At 33.7% G+C, this 14418-nt stretch overlaps 1 protein-coding gene across 3 annotated transcripts in view; it reads left to right on the forward strand.

The window, feature by feature from the left end:
• LOC149808067 (uncharacterized) overlaps positions 1–14418 on the forward strand; it is a 69780-nt gene that overhangs the window by 18691 nt on the left and 36671 nt on the right. For all 3 annotated transcript variants that reach the window (XM_089973268.1, XM_089973273.1, XM_089973279.1), the window contains exons 5-8: positions 1055–1166; positions 2943–3189; positions 5308–5408; positions 11660–12365. In XM_089973268.1, the coding sequence (XP_089829394.1) occupies positions 1055–1166; positions 2943–3189; positions 5308–5408; positions 11660–12365 (1166 nt within the window). The remainder of the gene's footprint in view (positions 1–1054; positions 1167–2942; positions 3190–5307; positions 5409–11659; positions 12366–14418) is intronic.

Genomic DNA, 14418 nt, shown 5'->3' on the forward strand with positions numbered 1-14418 from the left:
TAGGATTTATTTTTAATAGCTGACATTGGAGATACAATAGAAGAAGAATGATTAAATCATGTTTTGAATAAAGTATTAGCAGTTATTTCAAACTAAATGTAACTTTAAAAGAAACCAGTGTACCATTTGTTTTTTTTTTTCAAATCTAAACATCTTTCACTTTTTAATGCAATCAAGATTTAGATTTCATTCCTCTATTTTGTAATCAAATAATATGTATGGGGAACATTATCTATGTTGCTTGGCTTGTTGGAGCAAATGAGATAACAGAAGTCAAACAGGAATGGTCTTTCTTGATGCCAGGTTCCATAAGTTGTTTATGAGTTGTTTACTGCTGCAACTGCATCAGTTTTTACAGAAATATGGGTTATTTGTTCATAGGACAGATTGTACAGGCAGTCTTATCCAGCAAAATGCTGCATGCCAGAGTTCTAATAAATTATTTTGGCTCTTCAGCCCTCTCAGAGAAGCTCTTGAGAATGCTATACTGCATTCAGACATCTGTATAATGATGAGTGAGGCTGATACATTTGACTCCTGTGAATGTGAAGTCCAGAACTACAAGAAACCAAATTTCTTTCATGGACAATAGCTGTTGTCACTCCATGCCTTCCTTACTCCAGAAAAGCTTTTGGAAAATGAATTAAGTCATGAAAAAGACTCCATGTTTGTTATTGTGGTGTTAAATGTGTGTGTGTAATATATATGTATTGCAGTTTTGTTTTGTGCTCTACAGTGCTGATCTTTAATGTTTAATACAGTCCACAGTTGAAAACTATGTCACTAGTTCTTTTCAAAACACTGGTTTGCTTGCTCATCTCTTTCTGTTGTTTTTTTTTTGTTTTTGTTCTTAGTTATTAACACCCCCTCCCTTCCTTGGGGCTTTCACATTTCCTGCATTTGAAACAATACAGTGAGAGTCAAGGCAGTGAGTATTTTGTATTGTTAATTGTCAGTATTTAACTGAGCATTATTAGCCAAATTTAGAGTTTACACTTGAACAAATATCTTCCTTGCTTGCAAGAAAACTTACCTTTATTTTGTCTAACTTCAGAGTACAAGGTTAGCCAACAAGCCCATTGCAACAGTTACCTCCTCAGCTTCAAGGGGCAAGGAAAAGGAAACCTATCCATCATGCACCAGTCGCCAGTCAGCTGCTAAGAAGGGTAAGGAAACAAGCAGCCATGTTTGCAGTGGTTTCAATCTCTTATTTTCCTCCTGCTTTCCAAGATGTTATTATTATCCTTGTCATGAGGACTAATGTATAACATGGCAGACCTGCCAACCCTTACGATAATGACCCTTAAAATTTGGACTTAGGGAATCAAAGCAAACATAATGGAAAAATGATTGTTGCCCAAAAAAAATCTGGATAATTAGTTCATCATTGTTTGATTTGGATCTTTGTTTTCTAATAGAATTAGTGGAATTAGTCAGGTAACCAGACTAACTTTACAGCAGTACCTCAGATGCTTTAAACTACACATATTTATTTCATGCGAAGTGTCTGGATGATCAAACTGTTCATTATAGTATTAATTTTTTTTTTAAATGGCATCCAGCAAACGATGCATAGTGAAGGTGAAAGGGAAAATAAGCCTCTTTAAATGAGTTAATAATCGGCACAGAAAAATGAAAATGAATATTCAGATTCTTTTGAATAGAAACAGGAAGGGACACAGTTGTGCTTATTGAACATCATGTGCCAATTTGAGTATGGCGGGAGATATGGTAACAGTCGTCACATGAAATGGAAACAAAATTCCAAGAAAATATGTGAAGTTGAGAGATAGCAACAAGCCATTGAGCTGCATTGTGTTTGGAACTGACATTTGTGCAACTGTACTAGTGGTAAAAAAGAGCTAAGTGTACTTTACAAACTTTTCAGTTGAACATAATGTTTACTGCTGCTGCATGTTTCAATTACCAAATTTTTAAATGCGTTTTCCAGCTTTACAATAGCAGTTTATGATATTCTGTTGTAGCTTACTGAAAACTGGTCATACTTAGAGAAAAAATCAACTGCCTTACCGAGATGGTCTAAAAATTACAATTGTCCACTGACTGCATCTGCTAAGGATAGATTGCCTGGAAAACATGCAGGCCAGTTAATAAATGTGTGTTTCTTTCAATAGCTTTGAAGCTGTCTTGGTGGGGAGAACAATGTTTTATCAGCCAATCAGCAAGGTTGATTGATTTGGAGTATGCCAGTAAGAAGCTTGAGTAGACATGTTTTATCAGCCAATCAGCAAGGTTGATTGATTTGGAGTATGCCAATAAGAAGCTTGAGTAGACATGTTTTATCAGCCAATCAACAAGGTTGATTGATTTGGAGTATGCCAATAAGAAGCTTGAGTAGACATGGGAAATTTAAGATGCAACATCTTATATTGATAGCATTGTTGTTGTGATTTTCCAGTCTTGGCACTGATGAAGTGATTCTCTTTTTCATTTTCATTTGTAAAAAAGTTCAGATTGCTATTAAAAACAGTAATGACACAGCATACTGGCAGGCACATGAATAAAGTACCCTAAGCAAATGTAATTCATTGTACAAAATCTTGAGAAATGTCTTTCTGGCCTGGCTACTTTTCACAGAACAAGCCATCATAAATATCTACCCACATGGGGTGGGGGGTGTTTCTAAAATTTTCTGTGTTCTTATATCACCAAACTAACACAGTATAGTCATCTGTGTGTTTGTGTTACAGGTCCTTATATTAAAACAGCATAATTAGAACATTCCCAATTTGAACAGTGTCGATCTGATACCAGATATCAACAGTTTGCTATGAACTCAAGCTGCCTGTGTGATGCCACTTTCCTAGTATTATCAGTCAGTTTGAAAATAGATGCAGCAAAGTTATAATCAGCTGTCACAATCTGTTTATTCAATTTGATGCCCTGAAACTTTAGTTCTATTTTTGTGTTTTTATTCTCAGTAAAGGAAAATGAAAGGCCAGCACCAACTCAAGACACTGTAAAGAGAACACCTGAGGTTTGTGAGGATAAAGTGACAACTACTCGAGGTGGAGGTGAAATTTCATTTGCTCCAGAGGATTTTGCCTTCACAGCTCCATCTTCTATCACCTCGTACATCTTTCAACCACTAAGCCCTGCTAGTGCTGCCCAGTTTTTGTATCCATCACAGGACACTTCTGTCTCCTTCTATGACTCTGCCCCGGGCAGGTAAATATCTATGTCAGTGCCTTGAATATCAAGGGATTATATCTTGCCAGCAGGTGAAAACTTGACTTAGAGATGATAGAATTGTTTGTTATTGCTGGAATATTCTTAATTGAAACTGTTGCATGTACACTAATAAAACTGGGCATTTCGTAGTTCTACTTAGTAGGTACATGTAGTGCGATTTTAAGGAGTGGTAGAATGTTATGGTTATGGTACAGGTGGAACATATTCCAGAGTTCATATTGTATATACTTTAATCTACTATATTGAATTTATCTCAAGGAACAAATAGATGTACAATTACATATTCCGGCTTCTTTTGGGGACAAATAAATTGAAACTTGTACTTAGAAGGATAAATCATTTGATAACATGGTGTTTTCTAGGGTAAAAAACTGAACCTAAAAATGGAAAATATACCCAAGTTAACTTTGATGTCTCTGATGCAAATCATGATGTGATATAGTAGCTTATTTCCCACGATGGCATAGTCATCAATGTTAATTTTTGTGCAAAAGTATCTTGAAAGTCACATGTTCTGTATCATTTGCTGCAACAATGATTTTCAGAGAATGATTAACCAATTCTTCTAATTGAAGTTAACTGGCAACATATTTATTTAATTTGTATCCTTGTTGAAATCAATTGTAGGATGGTGGAATTAATGAAACTGAAATTTGGGTGGGGTTGGGTTGGATGGTTTACCCATTTGTTCTTTCTCTGTTATATGTGGTTCAGACACATTAACATGATTTAAAACCACTTTTATACTATGCGTCTTCAGAGGACTTTGATTAATAATAACTCAATGGGATAAGCATAAAACAATCGAAGAAAATGCTTTCAAAAGGAGGTCAGTAATTTATGTTTCAAATGTTCATAAACTCCAGTAATATCTAAAGAAAAGGAAACAGAAAAAATAACAGATTATTTATGGTGCTTTATTAAGTAGCAAGGATATGGAATATTTTTTCATTTTACATGCTCCATTCATCAGTATTCTCAATACTTGTAATTATTTGTGGCTTATTAGGGTTCATACCATGATGGAAAAAAATACTTGCTGCAGAAACTATGTAGGGCCTAAACACTGGACAAAAAGGATGCCTTTACGGTCCTTTTTTGTATGGTCTTTAGCAAAACCCACTCAGGAAAAGAAAACTACGAAGCTGGAAAAGGGTTAATTGCTTTAAATTGTTGGATATATTATTTTTTATTGAAGTTTACCATTTTTTTTATGCTCAGAATCAGATTACATTCCTAGTTGACATTGTTGGCATCTCAGCATGCATTAAACTTAGATAACTGACCTTGTGTGATCAATGAAAAACTGTTGGGTAAGATGCTACTCAAATTCATGTTTGACTGGGGTTTTCTCCAGGTCAGTGGTCAGAATGGAAATTGGTTAAAAAGTGACTTTGTGATCAAACAGAAATTATTCTATTTGCTTCTTTGCTTGCTAGTTTTTGCCTAGTCTGTGCTATTCGACTAATTGATTTGGTTAGCAGAAGTACTGAGATTTGGCATATTCTAATGTAGAATGCTGTATAGAAGTGCAGTGCATAATCAACATTTTAATAAATGTCAAACATTTAATAGCAATTATACCGAAAGAAAAAGAAATTAAGTAAGATTTACAGGCTCCAATACACAGATCATTTAAAAAAAGTCATGAATAATTTATCATGTTCTTTATTTCCAAACAAGAAGAATATAACTTAAGCAAGTTCACTTCTCAGTGCTCTATTTAAAGCATCATTATCTTTGTATATTCTACGTATAGTTTTCTATTATTTTCTTTACATTTGTTTTAGCATTATAGTGTCTTGTGTACAGTAACATATTTCTGGTGATATCATGGGGCTGTGGTTTGACTTACTGTGGGGGGGGGGGGTTTAATAGATCAGTGTATGTGGGTGAAACATATGGTTCTACAGAACTGTTGTTTCAGCTTGGTGCCTGTCCCAAGTAAATTAATAATTTTTCCTGTCAATCCACCATTCCATTTCTTTAAGAAGTTGTTTTCTGGGAGAATTTCTTGATTATTGAACTTGCATTTTCTGTTTTATATTGTGAGTTAGTTCATAATTTGTATTCAGATTTTATTTCTCTTTCCAGATGTTCAACACCAAAGTCCTCAGGCAGTGATGCCTCTAAGAAAACATTAGACAAACCAGTAAAGGATAAACAGGAAGAAGATAAAAATAAGAGCACTGGAGGTGATGATTTAAACCCAACAAAAATGATTTAATATAATTACTTGTGATTATTTGGGTATTCAGTGTCAAAAACGTGATACTATGTTAGTCAGGATCTCCCAAGATAATAATCCTGTCCTATAGCTAAATACTAGAAAGTGTGGATTTGTTGTTTTCTTTGTAAACAGTTACTGTATTTTACAAACTTTTTTCCTTCAAAGTGAACAGCTTAAGATAAAGTAAATTTGATTGATAGTATCCTGGAATGAAGGCTTTAAATTTTGTACGAATAATGATCTGCCATCAAATATAACCATCATTGCTAAAATTAGACAGACCTAAAATGACTTACCGTATATACTCGCATATAAGCCTGTTTGCGTATAAGCCAACCCCCAAACTAAACAGGTATAAACACTAAAAAGTGCATGAACCTCATATAAGCCAACTTACAACTCCAAGGCATCTCAAGATGCACAAGGGGTAAGTTCTAAATGCATTTATTTAGGCAAACTTGTAGTTTAAAAAATTACATGTATACTTATCTCGAGGTTGGCATGCATGATTATTAAAAAGAAATGGTATAAACTTGTTTGAAAAGTAAATTATTTAATTTTCTGTTTTCTTATAAAGTTTTGGAAATAATGCTTCGAAAATTATGCTAATACCATAAAAGCTGAGTTGTAGTTTGCTTTGATGTAAGCGACCTTACAACATACCTGTCAACTTTCACGCCGGGAGGGGAAAAAAACTCCCGATTTTGGGGTTCGCTCCACGCCTACTTCCTGATTTCATAATATCTTCCAATTTTTTAGAGAACTCCTGATTATTACATTATGTCTTCGATTTTCATTTCTTCTAAACAAGAAAAGTCCTACATGTTCTGTTGGGGGCCCCGAGTGGCCGAGTGGTCTAAAGCGCTCTTCGTTACGGATCACTGCCATCTCACCTCTGTCTGCGGCGGTTCGAGTCAAAGATTCAGCCAATGTGGGCATGTGAGAAAGCTTGCCAGTAGCTTCTCGTGGGTCGGTGGTTCTTTCCGGGGTTTTCCGGGTTCTTCCTCCACCATTAATACTGGCCGCCATGTATAGCCTATCGTGCTGAAAAATGGCGTTAAACCCCACAACAACAACAACAACATGTTCTGTTGTATCAACTGTGAATTATTGTTATGACAAAATAATTATTTTATAAAGCATTTGCTTCTTCACTAAATAGAATGTTATGTTTAAACATTATTCACGTAAATTAATGATTATTGTTACCTCTACAATAATAAAAAAATAAAAAAAATAAACCAGAACAAAAAGATAAACCACAACAATAAAATCGTCCACAATTAATTTGAATTTCAAGAATGATCACTACGAATGCTATAACTCCATTGCCACGAAAGAAACTTAAACAAGTGAACACCTGGCATTTTTATACCGTATATACCAATGTTAAACTGGTATAGTTACCAGTCAAAATTCTCTCTTATCACAAGCCAGTTTCATTTTTTTAATGATTAAGTGGCTTGTACTGCTGTTGCAAAACAAAAGACAAATTTGCCGACTATGAAAATAGGAGACACCGAGACATCAAGCTTTCCATTGTGTGGAAAGTTATGTTCAGCTAAAACACAAAACTAAAATGATGTTGATCTTAGTCGATCTCTATGAGAATTTTAGCCTTTATTATTACCACTCTTTGTGAACATATATATTATGATGGTTATGTGCCTTGTACAAATAAACGTGTGTACCTTTTTAAAAATATTAACTCAATTTATAGGACTGCTTATATCATTGAAAATGAGTAACTCGTGAGCACGTGATTCAACGTAAGTGAAAAAGCTATTAAGGACTAACTGAAATGTTATCTAGAAGAATGCAATTTGGTTGAAACGATGAATAAAGCAAAATCTGCATCTTTTTTGGATTGAATTGTGTAAGTACTGTACATTATAGTGTAACATGGTCCCTGGTAAACTCTATCAGCCTGCGAATTATGAAGTCTGTATTTACCTTTATTTAATTTCATGTTGGAGAAATCAGAAAATATGCACATGCAAAATAATGACAAAATCAGTCATAGTACTTTATAACAGTTTAATAATTGTCAGGTCACCAAAATTTAATTTTTATATATATATGTTAATGAATTAGGACACGGAACAAATTATTGTTTCGTGTCCCAAGATTTACAGTAATTACAGTAGTCAACAAAAAGACCTAAAAACTGTTAAGTTTACACATTGGCCCGCGGATAAGCCGACCCCCTTCTTCCAGGCCTTTATTTTTTCCTAAATTATTTGGCTTATATGCGAGTATGTATGGTAATTTAAATTTTTTTAAAATTACTTGCATGAACTTAACTTGACCAAATTTGACAGAAATTGCCTTGGGATGAAATGCTTTTTAAATTAATACTAGTGATGCTGATTCATGATCAAATATTGCTGACATTAATAAATTTGATAAATGATATTAACAAATTATCAGACTGCTCAACAGAATTTTACTAATTTGACATAGTTTCGTAACTCTACACTAATTGATTTTAAAGGAATGTTTCATTAACCAAGTAAAATTAACTTAAGTCTAAAGTTTTCATATTTAATGTTTTTATTCATTTGTAGATGCAAAGTTTGAGATCATTATGTCGGTTCTGTTCAGTTTTAAAAAGAAAAGACTTCATGACACTTTTTTTGTCAATGAAAACCTTGTTTGCACAGTTAAATAAGAAAACTATCAAGTTGACAAATGAAACATATTTTGCAACTGTGTGTAGATGAACTGGTTAGACCTCAGGATGTTGTAGCAACTTTTCAGTTGTTTTACATTTTTTCAGTTTCTCGATGATCCAGCAAAAACAACTTTTTTGGTATACAAATGAAATTTGATATTTATGCTTGTATACAAAAACAACACCTAAACCTGAAGGTCGGGTTGAATATATCTAGAAGTTTCTTGAGTATTTTGTACTGCTTGTCTGGACAGCCTTTCCATGATTGTTACATGAAGATGAGCCGAGAGATGATATTGGAATTCAATATGTATGTCTTTTTCTCACATGTTTAAAGTGGAATTGATGATGTAGTACATACCACCTAGACTGTAAAGAGTTTCTTCATTTTTCTTTTAGTACAAACTATCAGGGATGATAACCCAAATGACATACATCCTGCTATGTTGTCTTATAAGGGCTGTTGAACATTGGAACTTTTTGCATATACAGGCCAATATTATCAAATGTATTGAAGGTGAATGATGAAAGACTTGTCAGTAACATCTTGCAGCCATTGAATACAGAGGCCAAAGTATAAGTGAAATTTGCAAATTTGTAAAATTCTCCATCCTTTATCCGTATATAAGTTGATGCTGAATATAAGATGAGGCCAGATTAATACCATGACTTTGTCTTTTTCACTATAGTTCGTTCACACAGCATCATGAATTTGATCATATCTGCAATCAGTAAATTTTCAGATAAGCATCATTATATGCCGATTAAAGTACCTAATGTGTTTCACACAGTGTATTTTAAAGAAATTAGGTACTTTTAGCTACATTTAGTGATGCTGATTTACTTAGAGCTGTTCCAGTAAAATATACTTGGACACTTTTAATGTGGAGTAGTCATTCATAGATACAATTTAGAACTTTTTGTCAGTTTCATATGAACTCTTTGAGTAACCCAAGTACCCTGGCATGTATTTGTTGAAAAAGTGCCTTCGCTGTGTATCATGTTTGTTTAAATAGAACAGCCCTTAGTTACAAATAGGATAAAATTTGCAATGCTATGTGTAACTTAAGGTTTCCTGTTTATTAATGGTACCACTATGCTGTTTCAGATTATCAGCAGTAGGGAAATTGCATCACTGATGCTCAAATGCTTTCTCAACAGTTTTGTTTTGAAGAGAGAGAGAGAGAGGGATGCACATGTATTTCATTCCATTCTTCTTGTACCTTGTGACAAAAATAAAATATGCTCCAAGATGAGAGAAAGGTTTCAGCCCTTCGTGCTATTTTGTACCTTACTATCCCTACATGGCTATAGCTTTTGTCAAAGATAGAAAACTGTTATAAATTCAATAGCAAATGCAAACTATTGAAATACATACCATACTTTCAAAGTTTAAATATTCACAATATTTATATCCATAAAGATTCCATTTAGGTTAAACCCCAAGAATGACCATTTAGCATGCTGTGTAATTTATTTGCAAATGCAATGACCTCTACATTTGCCACAGTGTATATGTACACTTTCTGTTGTTAGACAGCATTTGGTTTTGATCTTTCCTCATGATAGTTCGTAATTTAAATTGATCTGACAGTTATGTTGGTGAGTAAAAATGGTGTCACTGATTGAGAAACTTAAAAGAGTAGACACCTGGCATTTCTATGCATTTGTTTGTACATATTCATAATACCCTATGGGTAGCCTCATTTTCCTATTGGAAGCCTCACTAATTTGATCTGGTCTGGTGAATCTTGCTCTCAATGTGTTACATGGAATTACCTGACCAAAGCTGTAGCATATTTAATGAACATGTAAATAACACAGCCATGTCTTGTAGTTCTTGTGATAATGGATATCAGACCTAAAACTTGAATGGATTGTTTACTCAGTGGTATTAATTGATGATGGAATATAGTATTGCCATTGGACATAAGTAAGGTCACAATCGTCAGGTAACTAAATACAAATTAAAATCGGCCTGAAACCTCTTCTCTCATATTGGATCATATTTTATTTGATCACAATGTACAAGAATAAATATGCAATGCAATACCTATTTTTGATATGGTTATTCATTTTTTAACCTGTCTGTTCTAATGCATATATAAATAATCAAATTTAAAAAAACATTTGTGCATGTTGCTTTAGTGCAATTGCATCTGATGTATGTGAATTTAATTGTGATGATCATGTAAATATTTATTAATTCTTATTGTCATGCCCTAAATTTTTCATTGACAATCTCTTCCCAAATGATAATTATTTTTACACATTATTTATCTTTTGGTGAAAATAATTTTTTACATATGAAAAATTACATGACATGATAATTCAGTTTGAATGACATAATCTTTATTCAAGTCAATTTGGAGTATAAGACAAAGCCCAGAGTTTCTGGTCAAAAAGTAATGGCTTATAGGCTGACAAATATGATATCTAAATTTTGTAAGAAATCACATTATGTTTTTTTTTATGTTGAGCTTTTGTTAGTGGAAGGTGTAACATGAGTTTCTATGGCAACACTTTGTTAAGCTTTTGGTTCAAGTTTTTCATTTTTCGTTGCATATTCTGCCTAAACTCTTTTGTGGATTTTCATCATACTTGGTATGAATCATTATGAAGCTTAGACAATTCAGTCTGTGATACTTTTACTTACCCCATTGGTATTGGAGCTAAGACCACATTTATATAACAAAATGCATTAAGGTTTTGATTACAGATTTTCCATTTGATTATATTTCACCTTTGATGGATTTTGTTCCTGCTTGAGATCGAGATGATTTGTTGTGAAACAAAAGTAGTTGTGTGCTCAAGTTGAGAAGTTTTGTGATTATGGGGCCTTTTCTTTAATTTATCACTCATCTGAAAAACTTTGATTGAGAAACGTGTCAGCACCTGCTTTAAATTTGTTCACATCTAAAATCTTTGTTAGTTTTCAAACTCTGACAAAAATAAATGGAACAAAATTTGTCTAATAAATGTGATCTATTTTATACCTTTTTGTTCTGTTTGATTTTTAAGGTCATAAACATTGTCTTTGAAGTTTGAAAATTATTTTTCTTTTTGAAATTTCTTGTTTTCAAGAAAATTTGCATGGTAAAATATTTTCAATTCTTTGTTTCCATTAGTTATCTTTTGGTCTTTGTGAAGGTCAGTGCTGCATGTTGATATTCAGATTGTTTCATTGGTATGGATTCCCCATATGCTGATCTTGTCTTTCCCAGAGTAATAAATAGTGATAGAAGTATCATTTTATGAATGTAATGGCTATGTTAATAATAGTGTTAACATTTTTTACTTAAGTCCTTGAGAAAGGAACGAGTCTTGATGTCACAATATGGGTCAAGTGGGACATTGTTGTTCTGTGAAAGTTGTGGGTTTTTTCCTCATTATTTTATATCAGCAGATAGCAAGATAGGTTATCCCTTTATGGTTTCAAAGGCATAGTTGGACTAAACAGTGGAAAGATGTGCAAAAAGTTCAGTATTATCATAGTAAAATTATGCAGGAAATGGATAATATTCCAGAACCTTTTCTTCCAGATGGTGCCATACTAGAGACTGGAAAAACTGTGAAAGTTGAATCAAATGAAAGGGAGGAGGTGGAAAGGCAAACAGAACCACGAAGAAGCCTGAGAAAATCCAAAGCCGAAACATATATGCAACTGGAGAAGCAGTCATCATCAGGTCGTGTCACTCGTAGCATGCGATTCACATCAGTTGATGAAACAACACATTCAGACAGTGACCTTTGTGAGCAGGATAAGCAGAATAGGAGAGTTTCCTACTCCTCTAAAAAATTGGGTCACATTGAAGCTGAGGAGAGCAATAAAATGGAACATATGGAGGAGTGTCAAACAGTGACAGATAAAACTCCAGAGAAGAAAACCTCAGATTCTGAAGAAAAAATGGAGACAGAAATGATAAACATTTCCTGTCAAAAGGAGCCTGTGTCAGAGACTGAAGAGAGAGATTGTGTTGCAACTGATATGATTGATGATTTGCCACGTGTATCATCTCTTGAAAGTGTGGAAGAAGGAAATCAAGTAAAAAAACAAGAACATAAAGGTGCCCCATTAAAAACTGAGACATTGCAGAGCCAAAAGAGGGTGACGCGAAGGTCAGTAGCTGTGATGGAAGCAGAGTTTGCATGTCCAACAGAAACTTCCATTTTGCAGTCAGCCAAGAAAAGCAGCCAGAAACGAAGGAAGACTCATTTGGAGAAAATTTCTAAAAGTCCAGAAGAATGGTTTGTAATTAACACAGTTGTTATTACAGTGAATCCATTAAAAAACATGTGCAAATTTGTCAGCTCATTGATATCTTTCACAAACAAAATAATTTTAAAAAAAACTTATTATTGTTTCCATTCTTTCAGTAACTGGAAAAATTTCTCCAGTATTCATGATATAGAAATGACAGATTATTTATGACAAGTTTATTATTTTCACTCAGACAGTTTAACATATTGCAAGACATAGAAGGTACATTGCAATGCGCTACAGCTGGAGTAAATTCCTGTAAATATTTTCTGGATAAATTATTGCCCGCATTCTCATTTTTATATACTTAATAACTTGAAGTTAAAATAAAATCACAGGCTTCAGACATTTTTATATCGGGTGTTGGAAAAGATAATCCACATAATAAAAATTCTTATATATGTATTCCACTAAACGTTTTTTTTCTCCATAAATTTATGTGGAGAAGAATGTATGGATTTTTAGACATTCTGTACATTGAAGATAGATTTCATTGCTTCTTTGTTTAACTTAGCTAATTTTTGGTTGCTCTTTATTTCTTGGTCTTGTTAGGGTTGGGAGGTCTAGAGACTTGGTGAGGGGAAGCATCTTGATGAGTACTATACACTTCACAAAAGAAGGTCACTGATCCAGTTTCACACTTCACTGTCTAGAGTTAGTTTTAAGTTTATTCCTCAAGATATTTGTTCATGCTAGAATCATCAAACTGGATGATTATATGTGTCCCCACGTGTACCATTACAACGAAAGGAGTGACTGTGACCTAAATATCACATTTTTACTGACTCAGGTAGCAATTTTTTGCAGTAGCTCATTACCAGATAGGTTTTTTGCACCATATGTACATACTGTTATTCCTGGAATTGATGAGTACTACATTTTCAGCACATAAGTAGGTCACAATTCACACTTCACTGACATGGGTTCAGTCTCAAGAACTGTTCATGCCATCAAACTAGATGATTATATGCATCTATATTAGTATCACACTTAACACCAAACATGTCACTGTGACCTACATTTCACAATTTACTGTTTAGGTACGGGCCTAGAATTTATCAGAAAGGAGTAGTAGATTGGGAAATTTACTAGTCTTGGTTAATCTTCACTGGTCCTTTCCATGAAATGATGGCTGGAAACAACCGAACTTTACTAGCCATTAGACTATTATAATTATGAAAACTAATAGCCCATCGGGATGTATACTACCCTTGGGCTACTGGACTGCCGCTAATTTTGAGCCCTGATCGACATATCCAGTCTAGTGTCATGACGTGAGGATGCATCTTAATGAGCTCCATTCCTTAATTACCTTAGTAGGTCATTTTTGCCCATATTTTATGCTTATTTAATTTCTCAGGCACCATTTATGCTAGAATCATGAAATTGTTGCTGATACACATCTTTATTTGTAACATGCCCTGATAACAACAAAAAGCTGCTTCTCCAAGGTCACTCAAAGTCTGTTACTTTCACGTGGTAAAATCTGGCTTTTATGGGTAAGCGATGATAATAACTTCTGAATCAGATTTTAAGAGAGAAAAAATCTAATTAGGAAATAAAAATAATGGTTCATGATGTTCCTCTCCTTTGATATCATAGAGAAGAATATTCTTTTTTTTATTGCTTTAATGTCTTTTGTGCCCAATCACAGTATGTATGACTGCATGCATGTAATGTATATATATGTACATATGGTTTAATGGTACCTCAGCACAATACTGGCTAGACTGCCAACTAAAGGCTTAAATTTTAGGAAGATTAAAAGTTCAGTTGTACATGTGTAAAAAAAAAGTGGGTAAGGGGCAAACCCGAGATCACTTTTGTCTGAATTTTTTATTTTATACACAATAATTATTTAAAATGGCTATTAGAGACTACTCCAAGTTTTGATGAGTTAAGCTATGCGATTGATTATACTGTTGTTTTCTTTTTCATTTGTCATGATTATACAACTTTTATACAGACTCGTCTGGTGATTTTTGTTTTAATCTGTTAATTTGTGAGATAATAATTATGCAGTTTTAGCTTTGAACTACA

This window comes from Sinohyriopsis cumingii, chromosome 1 (assembly GCF_028554795.1).
Source record: "Sinohyriopsis cumingii isolate HCF-2022 chromosome 1, ASM2855479v2, whole genome shotgun sequence".
Classification (NCBI taxonomy): domain Eukaryota; kingdom Metazoa; phylum Mollusca; class Bivalvia; order Unionida; family Unionidae; genus Sinohyriopsis; species Sinohyriopsis cumingii.